The 16,022-nt window shown below is 39.7% G+C and overlaps 1 protein-coding gene and 1 long non-coding RNA gene across 2 annotated transcripts in view; one reads left to right on the top strand and one right to left on the bottom strand.

The window, feature by feature from the left end:
• Positions 1–16,022, top strand: part of AHRR (aryl-hydrocarbon receptor repressor) — a 63,497-nt gene that overhangs the window by 32,188 nt on the left and 15,287 nt on the right. Inside the window, exon 3 of the mRNA XM_008642680.2 lies at positions 5,185–5,285. Coding sequence (XP_008640902.1) covers positions 5,185–5,285 — 101 coding nt within the window. The remainder of the gene's footprint in view (positions 1–5,184; positions 5,286–16,022) is intronic.
• The window catches only part of LOC108449624, a 32,444-nt gene continuing 23,753 nt past the window's right edge, over positions 7,332–16,022 (bottom strand). The window contains exon 3 of the long non-coding RNA XR_001865859.1: positions 7,332–12,958. This is a non-coding gene — a long non-coding RNA (uncharacterized LOC108449624). The remainder of the gene's footprint in view (positions 12,959–16,022) is intronic.

Raw genomic sequence — 16,022 nt, 5'->3', positions numbered from 1 at the left:
CCCGCGCACGTCTGTGGGGAGAGGAGGGCAGCGCGGTGGTGGCATCTCTTTGATGCCGCTCTCGCGCGGGGGAAAATGGATGAGGCTCGCTGGGAAAGGGGAACGGTGGTTCGGGAAGAAAGAGCGGATGGGATCTGGAAAGCAAACAGTTCGGTTTGTACCTTAAATAAATGTCATGCTGTACTCGAGAAACTTCAAAGGGAAGTCGGATTTCAAAGCATCTCTTAAGAAGAAGCAGACTGAGAAAACCGCTAAGTTGGGAAGAAAAACTGCATTACTGCTAGCATAATTTCATCTGGTGTTCTGGTAGCCTCCGCAACAGGACCAAGCACCATCCAGCTTTTATTCAGCTTTTATGCATTTTGGTGCTGATTTCTTTACCAAAGCATTTGTACAACCTGTGTGTTGTGGCCTTTCAGAGTGCAAATGTCCCTTTCATGTTGTTTGGCAATGTATAATAACTGCTCCTTATGCTGTGTATTTTTTAATTTCAGTGTGCATCTAATGACCCCCATCCTAATTGTCACTTGGTGTTCTCTGTAACAGAGCCAGAGGAAACAGACCATTTCAATTCATGACTCTAGGTTTGTGAAGCAGAATTGCTCATACCGAGTGTTTCCGAGTCAATTTGTTTTGTTTTCTTATTATTCAGAGTAACACGCAGAGCTGATTCTTCCTGCAGCTAGAAGATCCAGGAAGAGAGACCCTGTTCTCACTTCCTTTCGAGTAACAGTTACCAAACATAACATTTGCGTGCTTAAAACTGTCTCTGAACCTGCAATCTCGATTCGGGTATTTTCATCTGCCCGTTTCAAGAAATGATACCCTGGGCATCATTGGAGAGCACTGGTAGTCCTTGTAGATGGGCTTGAAACTGATTCACCAACTTGAATCTGATGAGGACGGTATGGTCCCTTCTTACATCTGAAAAGAACCCAGGCAAGGTGTTCAGTTCAGAAGCAGCATCCCTTCACTGCTCATTTCTTGCCTGTGCTGTTGCTGGATGCAGGCACTTGGGGCAGCTGGGGTACAGTTTGCCCCCTCATTAGTTTGTTACACACCCTCACTCAGGAGGTAATTTTGCTGATTATTTTCTGAAGAATGAATGTTGTGCTTGTGCAGGATGAGGTACAGAAACACTCCAGAGAATGTAATCCCATGGGTTTAAAAACTATGGTTTTATGAGAGTCCTGAAATCTCCATCCCTTTGAAGTAAAGAGTATCCTGCAATGAATAAATGTTCTGTTATTTCTGGGGGAAAGGGAACGGCTGGTTTTATAATGCTTCTGTAGACTGTGTTAGGCAGCTTTTCTCTTCTTTACGATATTCCAGATTTGGTTTTTCAAGCCAAGGAGTTTGCAAATGCAGATAGAAATGCTTGTATCAGAACTGGAGGCTCAAAAGAGATCTCAGGTTTTTACATTGTTCTGAGCAGAGACAGTGCAGATGTGAAAGGCTCAACAGCACTATCTGTTATAGTCTCCTCTGTGGACATTTTTCTCCATTAATTAACTGTCAATTCTAACTCTACATTATTTTTTTTTGTTTCCACTCCTTTCACTGCTTTCAGATTAGAGACTGAAACGATGTCCTCAGATCTTTGACCTTTCCTCCAGGAAATTGCATAGGCCATTTTATTTCACTTTTTCTCCCCCTCTTGCTCTTCCTAGCCCCCTTTCCCCTTGCCCTGTATATTTCCACAGTGTTGTCCTTTGTAGGACCCAGCGTTTCCAGACGTGTTGGCTTTTAATGTTGCATGGGATTGCACCGTGCTCACTAGATCGCACGACCTCGCAAAACTGTCAGCCCTGGTACATGTATCTCTGGTATTTATCATTCTATGGTATCAATATGCTCATTCATCTTCTTTGGCAGAACAGCTCCATCTTCTGTTTTATTTCATGTTCTGGAAGTGCAGGCTCGATACACTGTGCTCAGAAAAACATCTCTGGTGTTACCACTTCCCCTCTCTTCTGTTTGCCAGTTTTGAGCCCGGTAGGTGAGTGCTCTATGCTGACCATCAAAAGGGTTGCCTCTCCCATAGAAAGTAGTCAAAGCTCCATAAAGATACAACTCTCCATTTTTTTTTACAGCCAGCAGCATTCATTAGAATGCCCGCAATATCAGCTTTTCTCTTGCCCCATTCTTGATATATGGGAACTCCAGCAGCCTGTTTCCCCCTCAGGTCACTGAGTCATCCTTTGCTGGTTTTTATTTTTCGGCTTTCCGCTATTTGCTCCTCCCTGCCTACCAGAGACAGTACTCCTGCCTTCCTCAAGCTCTCGGTTTTTTTCCCCATCATAGGCTTCGCTGTTGCTCCAGAGGAACGCCATTTTATGAGATGTGTAAGCTTGATCACAGCTGTCTTGGCATCAGGGCCTTTTCTGTCAAGCCACCCATCATAACCAATGATTGCTGTCCTGTTCTCTCTCATGATTCTTGGTGGTGACAGGCGTATTGTTAGACTGTTCTGTTTTCTTTTCTCTGTTTTTCTGCCTAGTCAGATAACATCTTGCAAGTTTCCCTCATCTGCCTGTCATGTCTTGCTTTTCCTCCTCCTCATAATTTCTTTCAGGGATCTGTGTGGTTTTCTGCCTGTCTTGTTCTGCTTTCTCCAGGTGACAGGCTATCACCAGCACCTCTCTTCTGAGGTGTCACTGCAGTACCAGCCCAGCTGTGGGTGGATTAATCAAGTATTTCCAGTGCGGGGAGGCAGAAGGAGAGTGAGCAGTGAGGGACCGCTCTGCTGCCTCAGGTGCAAGGAGCAAACGTTCCAATCTCTGAGGAGCATTTGCTTCTTGGAGCAATGGTGTTATTCATCTTTCTCTGATGGTGCAGTGGGTCTCCTTGCAGTCGAGCCAGTGAGTAGCACATGCTCTGAAACGGATGTGTGTGGCCTAACATATGGGTAACTCTAACTGGCAAAATAACATTAAAATACTTTCCATTTGGAGAAGGAATTTATAGTAGCCAGACGAGTTGCAGAACAAACATCTCTTGTGCTTCTGCTGCTGTGTTTGTATGAGCCTGAAGGCTAACAAGCAGGCAGGGAGCTCTGGCCCGCTCAGCTGAGTAAAATAATAGTTTCCACTAACGATGAATTTCGAACGGATGGAATTTTCGCAACACCAAAAGAGCGCATCAAAGAAATAAACCTTCGTTTCCTCTCACCCCTCCCTGTCTGTCCTTTAACCTGCACAAAGACCGCAAACCACCATGTCAGTAATTACAAAAACATCTTTTCTGAGGAGGGAAACTCTGGAAGAGGCCATTGGAATAGGGGCTGGGCTTTTAAAAATTTTTGTCACAAGGTATTTAAACGACATGTGATGTGGCACTTAGGGACATGGTTTAGTGGTGGACTTGGCAGTGCTGAGTTAGTGGTTGGATTTGATGATCTCAAAGGACCTTTTCAAACTAAATGAGCCTATGATTCTATGTTTGTTCTTATAGACAGGCCTAGCAGAAGGCCTAGCTGATCAGGGGGAAAAAAAACAACTGGTTCCAATTGCTTTAAAGGTACACCAAAATGAAAATCCAGATTTAAGAATCTGTATATTCTACTCACAGCAGCCTAGCTTAAAAGTCTGAAATCCCAAAATTGTTTTGGCTGGAAAATATGGGTAGGGATCTGTTTAAGCAGCTTGGGATTTTCCTGATGTATTTTCCCATGCCCAGGGGAGGGATTTATTACATCTAATTATACATTTGAGATAATTGCTTTGGGGTAATGACCGACATTATCACTTTCAGCAAATATTTACAATGTAAGCTAAAAACCACCACAAATACTCAGTTTGCGTGGTTCTGAGTTTCCATCATTTGTTGCAAAATGCTGATATGTCTTGCAAACATCCCTTACTAGGCTGTTAAATAGATAAGAAGCTCTTGCGCAGACTCAGGAGCTTTAGAGACTCACTGCCTGCCTCCTCTTCTTGTTCTGGTTTGGTACAAACTATTCCTGCCCATCTCAACCCTTATTTGGGGGGAGGTTTTTTTTCTTGGTTGGGTTTTTGTTGGGGATTTTTGGTTTTGTTGGTTTTTTTGGTGTGGGTTTGGCTTTTTCTTTCAGAGGGGTGTTTTTTGTTTTATTAACCATCTTTGGCTGTGGCAGTTCCTGCTCCCCTTTGGCTCGAAGGGAAAATGTGTATCAAATGTCCCAGACAATATCACTGGGATGCTCTCCTCTCTCATTCTCTCTGTGAAAAGGAGAAAAACCAGAAAACTGAATCTCTATGTGCTACCAGGATATTTGTATGACCCTTCTCTGGAATGGGGCAGTAGGAGTGAAGCTGACTTAATTTTTACTGACCAAGTGATAAAGACAGGTTCCTGTCATACTGCCTAGATGATGCTCAGCCCAATTATGAAGTGGTGCCAGCCTTCTCAGAAATTCTTTCATTATCCCCACAGATGGTATTGTATTTCAGTGATATTTCTGTAGGATATATTGATAGGAAGAATTTGAGGATTCAAAGATATTTGAGATCAAGCAATGTGAAGGAAGAGCACTCACCAGCTGAGTTTTCCATGAAAGCTGATTCAGGAATAAGCTTTTTTCTGCTATTGTTAGAAAAGTATATGGAATTTTAATCTATAATGAGAGCTATTCATGAATTTAATGGAGAAAATGACCTGCTAAAAACAAACTTTAAAACTCTGTGTAAAACTAAAACATTTTAAGAACATTCCCTTGAATCATACAGTCAGGCTGAAACTTGTAAAATGAACAGGGTAAAGTGAGACCAAAAATAATCTGATGTCAAGGACATCAGCGCTGAAAAGAAGAAACTTATTTCACTCCCTTTTCTTCTGAGCTATATAGACATTTCTCCGTATTGTCATAATACATATTTTTATAAACAAAACAACTTGCTAACTTTCTTTTGTTTCTTTCCTGTGGGTTTTGGTTGCTGCTTTATGTAGAGTAGACTAATGGAAAAAATATGTTCAATAAAAAATGTGATAGATATTTCACATAAAAAACATCTGGACTGCAAAATATGTATCTATCTCCAGCACAAGAAGAAAAAAAAGGAAAAGAAAGTTGTCAGTAACTGAGATCCAGACCACAAAGACAGTAACTACCAATTAAATTCAATGCATGTTAAATGCCTAAACAAGAGTTTTAGTCGTGACCCTAATCGTTATGCTTTCTAAATTGATGATAACTCTTTCCAACAGCCATTCAAGAAAAGCACTTTAAGAAGCAAGTTGGCCAAACAACAAAAGAAGACAATATATCTAACAAGACTGCTGTACAAGAAGGTGGACTTCTACTAGAAGTGAGTGAAAAAATGCTGGTTTTTTTCTGGCTGTAATTTATTCAGTTGATGATATATTTGGGCTGATGATTTGTGTCAGCTTTGAACAAACAGTCAGGCTTGGTGTGAATCTTTCAAGAACCACACTCGTGATCACTTCTTGCAAGAGCAAGACTGGCAGTCGTGACAGTCACGGTGTCCATTGGGACAATTGCACCTTGCACCCTTGCTTGCATCCTTGAAATTACCAGTGAACTCCAGCAGGCCAGTTCACAGTTCTTTTTCACTTTTAGGTTTATTTTAGTTGGCCCATATTTTGAGGATGTCAACATCAGATTTCCTTGTTTCTGATCTGAGCTGAGAATATTCTAGGATATTTTAGTTCATCCTACTTCCTCAGCTCTGTGCTCTGCACACACACCATGCACCATGTCAGCAAAAGTTACCCCTTCTATGTACTTTTATCCCCCTTAGGCTGACTTTATATTGGCAGAGCAGCATAAAGGGCCCATGCTGTTACTGAGAATTGGATCCATTAATCTGAAGGAAGAATTAATACTGCTGTGAACTACTGAACCAGCTAGAGCACAGCGGTCCATCCCAGATACATCTGCATTTCAAACACATGATGTAATAATGCCTCTTATACACTTAGGTCCTTGGAAATTCCTACGTGATTAAGATTACATATGTACAGTTGTTTTGGATAGGATAATACTCATGGTATAAAAATTGTGTTTTAATGACAACCCTGAGATGCATGTAAATGTAAATTAAATAGTAGACTCCAGCAAATAATAGCTGAATACTATTAAATTAAAGCACATTTTACCATGAGATCCAATACCATAAGTTACTCAAGTCTGTGGAATGGAAACTTACACCCTGCTTTCCTTCCTCTTAATATTTTAGAAGATTTTAATTTTAGATTTCAAAACAAGTAACACAGAGGCATCTGATTAGTTAGTTCTACTGCCAAAACAAGATGTTTGGCTGTCAGGTGTTATTTTGCAGTCATTTCCATTCTCAATGAATAGGGAATAAAGGGTGTACAATAAAAGATAAATATGGTGAGTATATAATTTTTTAACAAGGGTCTCCTATATTTAGTCTATGTTTTGTTGTGTGTACATTACATGCCCACAAGTTATCGTCATTCAGCATCTTCAAACAGTAGTCCTACTGCTGTGAGTACCTGGAGAGAACACTGGCACACAATTTGGGGCAGGTTAAAAGAGACTGGTGTTACTAAATATGCTCTGTTTCCTGCAGGGTATGCAGGAGTCACATTCCCTCTGAATACAGGGGAGATACTTTATCCTGGATCATACTTAAAGTGGATCATTAACTGGATGATTAAGTGCATGTTAATATGAATGTACTTGCCAGGCTTCATTTATGGGCACGTCTGACCTAGAATAAGAGGGTGAATTTTCCTTGGGGCTTGTCGGGAATGTTCTCGGAGGAGTGAGTTTGGCTCGGATCCTCATTCAGTGGTTATGGCACATGAAGAAAAGTGGGTTTTTATGTCCCCCCAAATTCACCATGTTGGTTATTAAGAACTGTGGGATTTTAACTAAATACCACATTTTGGATTCCTTCCAAGAAGAAGCAAACCATGGTTGCTGTTCTTTGTATACTGACTTGTGAATCTGACCACTTTATTTGCTCTCAAAAGGTATTTTTCAGCTGTTGAAAGCCCCTTTTCATGTCATGACAACACCTTGCACTGTGCAACCTCTCCTAGATGCTTTATATAATACAAAGCAGAATAATCTGAATCACCAAAATATGTGTGAATAATACTGTTCCTGAGTGCAATGTTAATGGAAAATCAAGAATAATTGCTTGTATTTTTTTCCTAGTGGGTATAGTCACTCTGCTTTATGTATAGATAGAAATAAGGGATAACAAGAACCTAATTACTGGTAACTGTGTATCTGGGACTCTTGAGTCTTGGAACAATGCAGTATTTCCCCTTTCAGCTTGAAAGAAAACAATGGAATTAGGCTGTCTTCAAAATATGTTTAAAATGTTTTTTATTTCAAAAGGCTTCTGCCACAACATGTGGTTTTTATTTAAGATTTTATGGAGATTTTTTACAGCTACAATCAAATAGCTTTCATCAGCAATAACAGAATAAACAATGATACCAGTTTATCAAAGACTTTTTAGTGGACCACAGCAGGTATCTAAATAAATAATTTCTTCTAGTGCTTTAAGATCATTTCTTCTGGATAAGAGAGACTTTTCTTGCCATCTTTGTTTCCCTTTGAAGGGAAGACAGACAAAGCTCTAAGAACTAAAGTCTTTATTTCTTAAGGGATTTTTTTTGAGTACGCCCCATTCTCGCAATCTTTACTGTCCTTGGAGACTTCAGATTCCAACAGTTTGACTGCAGTAATGATTTTTAACTTTGTGCTTTCAAAATATTTTCCAAGACAGGTGGTTTTGCAACCCTTGTGCCCCATGCCTTCTGGCAGAAAAAGGGCCACATTCGGTTTCTGAAGCCTGTTAGTGAATACTTAAGGAACACTGGGCCAAACCCATAACCAGAAAAAGGGGAAAATAAGCTGTATTGGCAGTCAATAAACCCAGATAGAGTTTATGGGGTGATGGGGTGGAGAAACACAATAAAATGGTGACTTGGGAAAATAATGAATCACAGGTGGGTATCTAGGCAATAGCCTTGATTGCAGGATTCATCTCATGGCTGTTAGCCACCTCCTGCTCTTCCCCCCCAGCTATGCTCCACTTGTAATCTTAAGTCCAGACTCAGAGTCTACACTATGGTGCTGGTAATTGCCCATCCCAAATGGCTGTGGAACTGTCATGTGTTACATTATTCACTGATCATTGGAAGGATTAAATGCTTGTTGTTAAGAGGGAGGCCCTATATGGACTAGCTTTCTTAATGACACACAATCAGGCATCACCCCATCATCACCTCCGACACTGCTCCTTCAGTAATCAGCACTCATACACCAAGCAGTACCCTGCTAAAATTGTCACTTGGGCTTTATTGACCACTTCACAGTTGCTCCTGCAGTTTTTCTGCTTGCTATGGAAGAATAACTGATGTTCAAATTTCTATCTCAACCCTTGCTGCTAAAGAGGTGCCTCGATGGGCTCTCTTTTCTTCTTCATTTTGTCTGCTGGTCTTCTGTTAATGCTCTTGTAGGCTGAAGCATGGGATCTATGGCATCTCTGTCTCCAGATGCGTCGGACATAATTCTTTTCAAGTGTGAAAATAGTGTTTTATAACCAAAATGTCACAAAAAATAGAAAAAAATACAGACAATGCAGGCAGCTCCCAAACAGATGCTAGTGGAGGAAGACTGCCTGGTTTTATCCCCTCCCTACTCACTGATGAATATCAATAAAGGCCAGACCTGGCCTTTTTTGTCATTTCTGTGCTCACTGGCAGTTCAGACTCTTTCAGAGAAGATCCATGTTTCTTTTCAGGATGCTCCAAGCCACGCTTTTGTACAGTTCAGGGTCAGATTTCCACGATTCTTCTACTTTTAAGGCTTCAGGGCACAAGAATCACATTTCTCTGGTTTTGTCTCATGGTTTTCTTTATGGCTCCTGTTGAAGATGCCAGTCGTAAGACTGTCCTGACACATCTTATTCAGTGACACTCTACATTCCATTTAATTCCTTTATCAATGACCTGGATAATGGGATTGAGGGCACCCTTAGTCTGACAAGACACAAAATTGGATGGGATTGTTGGCCTGCTTGAGGGCAGGAAGGTTCTACAGAGAGATCTGGAGAGGCTTACTACTTATTTAAATTTTTAGATAAAGACTGTCAGGTGCCTGGCATCTTAAATATCTTAAAATCACAGTCATATGGTCCTTTATTTAAAAATAAATATGCATGTTTGAAATGTATTATTTAACAATATGTTGCTACCTTAGAAATGGGTGCAAATAAGAAGCTTTCTGGGAGTTACTTTGAAGAGAGAGGTGAATGTGCATATTTTGGCACTGAAAGGTATCTCCCAGTGGCCTCTACTAACAGCTTGAACTAGAGTTCAAGTTTCATTCTGAGGGAGTTGGAAAATGATACATTAGAAAACATCCTATTGGTGCTGTTCTTCACTCTGCATGAGGAAATAACATAGGAAACCCTTTTCCCTCTTGGTTTCCTGTCATTTTTTTAAACTTGTTAGTGTAATTCCACTTCCTCCTTCCAAACTGATTTATGTAATCAGTTCTTGATAAAACTGTGCTCTTGAAAAAGGTACTCCAGTTTGAATTTCAGTCTGAAAGCAAGAGATTTTCCTCTTCCTGTTATTTTTAAATTTAAACTTGAAAAGGCAAATTGCAAGTCCAACAAAGTGCATGGTGATTATATGGATCTACGACAAAGGCACAAGCTTCACAAATCAAAAACTGGTAGAAAGAGTTGTTTTTGGTTTATTCTGGTCTGGAATTCCTTTTCAGCTTCCAATGCTGCTGACACTTTCCTAGCACAGTCCTTCTAAAGTAAATCCTGAGAGATGATGATACAGTGCTTCATTTTCTTAATCTACATCAAAATAGGAAATTCTCATAAAAAGCTCATAGTCTAGTGGTTTTTTGTTTCAGTTAATGCAACTTTTTAAACTTACCCAAACAATGCTTTTGCTTTCCTTTGTTTTCAAATGTGAACCTTCTCCCAGTAAATTAGATGATATGATTTAAGCTGATATTAGTGACTTGGGATGACTTATGGAGAATTTATCCATGAAAAAAATCCATAAATGGGGTTAGGAGTGCTGTTTTATCACATGCATGCATTCAATTTTTTCTTGCCAGGCGTAGGCAAAACACAAAGGAACACTTTAGAGGCCCTGGTCCCTTTTTATCTTGCTTTTCAAATAGGCATATTTCTGAAATCCAGACTTGAAATTTGGCATGGCCACAGCTCTGTGCAAAAAACATCCTTTCTGTTGCCCTTTAAACAAATAACTAATGTTCTCGCTTATTCTTTTCTTTTTTTTTTCTTCTTCTCTGACAAATCTGGATAGAAAAGCCATGACCGCTAAATTCCATTTGCTCTCTCCTCCAGTCCTTAGTGCTACTGTTATGACTGCAACAATCATGATGCTGCCACAGTGCTGAGATTTCTGAAATACAGGAGGTGGCACCATCCAACTTGACAGGGCGACAGAGAAAACCAAAATCATGTTATCCCCTCCCTTCAGATTTTCAGCCAAACTACAAGAAAAGTGATAGAAGGTGGGTTTTGATGGGCAAAACTGTGTGGAAATAGTGAACAAAATGGTAACCACAATTGCCAGCACACATAGTGTCTGAGAAGCTTGACTTTTGCCAGGACTTTTGCAAGAGTTTTATGGAGGGATTCGAAAAGGAAAAATAGGTTCTTCTGTAGAGGCTTGTGTGGAGCCTTTTCGCAAAAGGGAAAATGCCAGTAAGTGCTTGTTTTCAAATCTCGTCTATGGGTGACATATTGGGCTGCTGAGAGTTAGTATTTAGATTCTCCAACACAAAATTACAGATTATAATTGAGAGGGGAGCAAGCTGGAAGTGGATTGGAAAATCAGGACAAGCAACTTATGTTTAGCGTGACAGAGTAGGGGGAGCAGGCAGCTGGCACAGGTGTGTGGTGAGGAGAGACAGTTATCATCCCCTGGTTGGTGCTGGCATCAGGAAAAGTGTCTTCTGTTTGTCAGGAGAGAGGCAAACCTGCTGTCATATGAGGAGGGCTAGCTGAGAACTTTTAGTTGTACCAGTGAAAAGAGCAGCTGTCCATCCGCAGTGTTAAGGTGAAGAATCAATAAGCTTTGGGCACAGACCAGACAGATGCCGATCCGAATTTCAGGCGCTGTTGCTGTCTCCAGACTGTTCATCACAGCCAACTCCACCCGAGCTCACTTTTCACAGCCGCTTCCTCTGTTTCTGCTCAGGCTATTTCGGTGCCTCTTGGAGAGAGTCCAGTGGCCACATAACTTCCTCCAACAAAACATATTCTCCCATTTCAGCTCTGTTAGGTTTTTTTCCTCTCACTGGCTTCAGAGCTAATCCTTGACAACTATTTCCACCAGTCAATGGGTTTGGTATCTGTATCTGAACCCTGCATCGAATAGATGCACCAGGACTTAGTCTGCTACTAGAACTGACTTCTTGCATTCAGGTAACAAAGGCATTCATAACACACTGCTCCTTTCCTACTAATTTCTTAATTTACTTTTGAGGAAGTGTTTTTGAAGATGGCAAAGTCATGTATTGCAAAAAAAACCCCCTAAAACATAGAAGAAATAGAAATACACTTTAAATAATTGCAATCCTACATTGTTTTAATTTGTCTTCAACTGGTTGAAGTGAAATTATAAATGAGCTGCCTAAACTGTATTCACAGATGACACTTGCTTTCAGTATATTCCTCATTCTCAATTCAGAAAAGCTCATGAGCTGCAGCCTTGCTATCTTCTCAATAAGATGAAGTGATGAGCAAGAAAGCAGGTCCAGGCTAGACTGTGTCCAGTCTGGAGAATTTTTGCAAATTTGCAATGATTTTGTTTAGGACGTTTCAAAAGAAAAACCTACATATTTTACGAGAAATATTGAGTACATTCCACTCTCACTTTTTGTCTGCCTTAATTAATAAAATTTAAATGCTTGAACCAAAGCAGAGGCTTGCAGAAGAGACTTGGGGAAGGATTCATTTAGTCTATAATGCAGCTTAAGATCTGCAGTCATTGCTGCTGGTTAGAGCAGTTGTCTCTAACTTTCTATCCTCACCCCTCTCCAGATAATCCACTGTCACTCACTTGACATCTAGATTAGAGGAAGTGTTGCCTGCCTCTCTGGGTCAGCATAATGCCTTTATAGCAGGATTCACCCCTGCTGTCAAAATGGGTTAGGGTGTGTTTGATACAGGATACTTACAGGATACAAAACATGCATAAGATGATAACTCGCAGAGTAAAACTGTTCCCAGAGTCAACTTCAGTAATGCCACACTCCCTGAAAATTCTGCTGAACTGAAACGGTGTTTATAAAGGCTGGTTTAGCATATATTATTGAACAGAATGTGAAATACAGATTGTTTTGCTCTTCTCCCCACCCCCTGAAATAGTTTCATGTTAGAAAATGTGGTATATAGTGCTAAATACACAGAAAAAGAGTGCTCTGAAATTAGGACATAACACTCTGGTTGCAGTACATAGGCTGCAACATTGTCTCTTCTAGATTTTGATTCCTTACAGAAAGAGATGTCTGCCATTCATCCTCATTAACAGTTTGCAAGTACAAATAAAAGTCAGCTGTGGATGGAATATTATGACGGCTTCCTCTCTTCAGAACTTGATGCACTTACATGTAAATAACACTGAAAAAAAAATCCAGACATTTGGTACTTACATATGTCTAATTGTCCAACTTGTTGGATAAATATTATTTGAGACTCTTTTCAGTAACTTATTTCTGTGAAAGATAATGCCTAATCTTACTACATTTGTTATTGCAAAGTCTACCTACCTAAATTTGTTATTACAAGTGCAGAGTAGTGAGCAATTAATGCTTCATTTTGAGTCTTCTCGAATGGAATTAATCAGGCTTGCATTTTCTGCATTGAAATTGTTGAAGAGAAGACTGAAAAGCTCAGAGCAGCTGCAGAATTCAGAAAGGACGAAGAGCTGAACTTGCACTGAAGATACGATATTGCCCCAGCTTTGCTTCCATCTGTGAATACAACATCTGCTTTTGAGGAAGTGAAATGAGAAACTGCATAAATCAATATAAAGATAGTTTCTATTTCCAAGTGTAGTCCAGGGCATAGTATTTGTGAAAGAGCATTGACAGGAGGGTTCCATTACTAGTAGAGCACAACTTTAAATTCAACATCATGATTAATGAGGAGGCTAAAGGAAAAGATATAATGATTACGTTGTAATTTAGTATCCTTTCATGATAATTGCTAAGGGGAATGACATGTTACTCATCCATGTACTCACTAACTATCTAGCAAACATCATATCTATATCTATGTATTAATAAACAAAAATGTGCTTTCCCCTAACAATTTTAGAATTAATGATTTGAATATTCTTCTTGGTATTATTTTGAGTAGTCTCCAGTACTTGTATACTGTCCATTAACCTCAGGTAACACTCATATTCTTGCTTCCCATATGAAATCCTAAATGGTAATGCAAAGAAAAGAGTCATGAAATGTTTACAATTAGGCCTGAAAAAATTCACCAAACAATGCCATCAATAGAAGACATTTTTGGTGATAAAATTTTTTTCTAAACAAGCATGCCATATAACAAATTTATACTGAGGTGTTCAGCATCACCCATGAATTCACTTTTGCATCAACAAAACCTTCCCTAACCTGTCTTGAAGCTATTAGTCATCAGTACTGCTCCTCTGTGGGACCATGGTTTGTATTCTCTTTTCCAGAGCTTAGTACTTGTGGAAAAAAAGGGATTTAACTGGGATGCATCTCTTTCTATTATGCACCACATCAACTTTCTACACAAACAGAGTCAACTGAGGCTTCAGGCCTTGTTTCTCAGTCCCATCTTGGGCAGAGTATTTGATTTTGAAGCACCAGACTCATCGGGGGCCAGCAGTTCACGTATAGGGTAACAAAGAGAGGCCCTATCCCAAGGGCTTGACACAGACTAAGCAAGCTTTGTTACAAAAGCTTAGCTTGGAAGGAATGTATAATGGAAGAAAAACTGCATTTACAATTTTGCATCATGCATTCAAAACAACTTCAAAGGCAAAGCTGTTCTTGGTTGTGTCCAATACTTATTACATATCAAGCATATAAAAAACATCACCATGGTTTAAAATGTGTTTACATATGTGCACACATTGCAATCTCACCCTCCAGGGAACTACTATGTTTTCTTGAAAGTTTATAGCTCACAATTACCGGAGCCCAATGACTTACATTTTCCTAACTGATTTCCAGGAGGCCAGTTTTGACTGCTGCCTCTTGACGAGCCACAGTGTTCCAGCTCCCTTGTTAGGCTGAAGACACGTATTTAAACAAGTATCTCTGAGGTTTCCCTAATTTCTTCATGGAACTGATGGAATATTGAAAAATGGAATAATGAGAAATTTCACCAGCTGAATGATTCACAATCATTTGTGCCTTTCAGATGGCCCAGCTGTTCTCTCTGACAGCAAATGAGGGGGCCAGGCTCAAATCTATCTGGCGTTGTGAATGATCTTTGAAAATGTTGATCTTGGTAGTGCAGCACTAGGTGCTGAATTTCCTTACTGAAATAAGCCTGAAGTGATATCCTGGGTCAAGGACACAAGCAGGAACATGAATGTTGTTTTATCTGGGGTGACAGAAGGAGTGACAGGGGCATAATTGTCATATATACATATTTTTTTGTATTTGAAAATAGACGTTTCTGCTGCCTATGAAAAACAGTTTATCAAATTGAGCACTTTCTCTCTGACAGGCTTCCCATAGAAATCCATGTCTGTAGATTTCAGCTAGTACTTCCTTCCCTGGCTCAAAGGATGGAAATTTGTCTTCTGTTTTGTTTCTTTTGCCTGAAATTTAATCTGTACACGCAAACCCTTGATCAAAACTGAATGCTAAAACAATTCTGCCACTCTCCTTTGCACGAAGTAGTGCTTACTCACAGAAATATTCCTTTTGAAGTTGCTTTGTAGATACCAGAGAAATAAATAAGAGTCCAGAGGGCTAAGAGATATGGTACTTGTTGAGCAAAGGCCATATTCTGATGTCACCAGATATGGCATTTCTGAATAGTCTTTTATGCTGTGTTTTATTTCAGGGTTCTGTAAGAGTTAATTGTTTTTTTTAATTTATAAAGAGAACCTCAGGGATTCAGAGGGATTTTTGAGAAGGGCAATTATGAGTCCTAAAAACACCAGTGGAAAGAAATACTAATTCACTAAACAATGCAGTTTAAGACAGAAGACACGATTAACTGTCTGCATTTTCCTCCTAATATTCATAAGACATGAACGAGTATATAATTTCCAGAGTTTTTAAATAGCTACTTATTTAGATCACCAGAAAACCACCCCATCCCACATAGGATGCAAAAACCCAGTGATCCACTATTAAATGAAGCTGTTCCAGATAAACTATGAGCCAACTGACCCTGGAAATGTAGTACCCAAGTTGCGTGACTTGAAAATCTGTTCAAAGCAAGGCATGGCTGCAGGCCTTGACTGTTGTACTTTAGTAGCCATAGTAACATGGTCTCTGGAGACCTAATGCTAGTGAATTTTCCTTTATTTCAAGGAAGAGTAATAAGAGAAATGTGCATTGGAACTTGTTCTCTCTCTTTTTTTTTTTTCCCTCCTCCTTATTTTTACTATGCCATGACCTTGACCAAAATATCTTTGAAGTATTTTCTGGCTGATTTTCTGCTATGAGACCAGGAAGAAAAATCAGGATATATAAAGGATCTTGCCAAAGGAAGTCCTATCTTCCTCAAAATATTTGCCTTCATTCCCAAAGAGAATCTCTTGACTAATAAAGTTTCAAAAACTTCTTAATGGAAGGAACTGATAACTTTCATCTCACAGCTACTGCGGGCACCAGAATAATATCTTTCTTTCTTTGAACTGACAGATTAATTGTTTTTTTGTTTCAGTAGCAGGTGCAGCTTTTCGTGAGTACATAATTGGATGTACATGTTTTTTCAAAAGAACACAGGCCCCTCTCTGGTGCCAAGCTCTCTTTTTTTTTTTTTTTGATTTGGGAAAATTGTCCCACATGATTTCATTTTTAAGTACAATGT

This window comes from Corvus brachyrhynchos, unplaced genomic scaffold (assembly GCF_000691975.1).
Source record: "Corvus brachyrhynchos isolate BGI_N302 unplaced genomic scaffold, ASM69197v1 scaffold409, whole genome shotgun sequence".
Lineage (NCBI taxonomy): Eukaryota > Metazoa > Chordata > Aves > Passeriformes > Corvidae > Corvus > Corvus brachyrhynchos.
Note: the sequence above shows the minus strand (reverse complement) of the source record. Positions and strands in the feature narration are given on the sequence as shown.